Genomic DNA, 458 nt, shown 5'->3' with positions numbered 1-458 from the left:
CGATTTTTTTCTCCCGATTCCGATCTTTTGAAAATCACGTGATCGGCTCAGATCCCCGATCGGAACATCTCTAATCACAGTGTAATCAATCACGGTGTAATCAAACCCCCCTTTTTTTTAATAACTAATGCTGTTGATGTATTGTGATTTTGAGGGTGTCCATTATCATCTGGTTGATCAATGGGGACTGTCCACGACACTATAAACAAAAACTAAATACACATCATTCCAAAAGTGACCTTCAGCGCTGCTAACACGTACCTGAGACAGCAGCCATGTTTGCATTGGGGCCGTCCCCCACTCCTCCCCCTCCTCCTCCCCCGCCTCCTCCTCCTCCTCCTCCTCCGAGCAGCATGGAGGACAGCGGCGGCTGGCCCCTCTTCAGTAGCACTTTATGGTCCTGCTGGCAGCGAAATCTCGGCGGAACCTCTCTGGACATGTATCGCTGCTGTTGGGAG

The 458-nt window shown here is 50.2% G+C and overlaps 1 protein-coding gene across 1 annotated transcript in view; it reads right to left on the bottom strand.

Annotated features, from left to right (window-relative positions):
* Positions 1 to 381: 381 nt before the first annotated feature.
* The window catches only part of LOC104949462 (trinucleotide repeat-containing gene 6B protein-like), a 4,895-nt gene continuing 4,818 nt past the window's right edge, over positions 382 to 458 (bottom strand). Inside the window, exon 5 of the mRNA XM_010775819.1 lies at positions 382 to 448. Coding sequence (XP_010774121.1) covers positions 382 to 448 — 67 coding nt within the window. The remainder of the gene's footprint in view (positions 449 to 458) is intronic.

This window comes from Notothenia coriiceps, unplaced genomic scaffold, assembly GCF_000735185.1.
Source record: "Notothenia coriiceps isolate Sejong01 unplaced genomic scaffold, NC01 NC01_scaffold00016229, whole genome shotgun sequence".
NCBI classification, from domain to species: Eukaryota; Metazoa; Chordata; class Actinopteri; order Perciformes; family Nototheniidae; genus Notothenia; species Notothenia coriiceps.
Note: the sequence above shows the minus strand (reverse complement) of the source record. Positions and strands in the feature narration are given on the sequence as shown.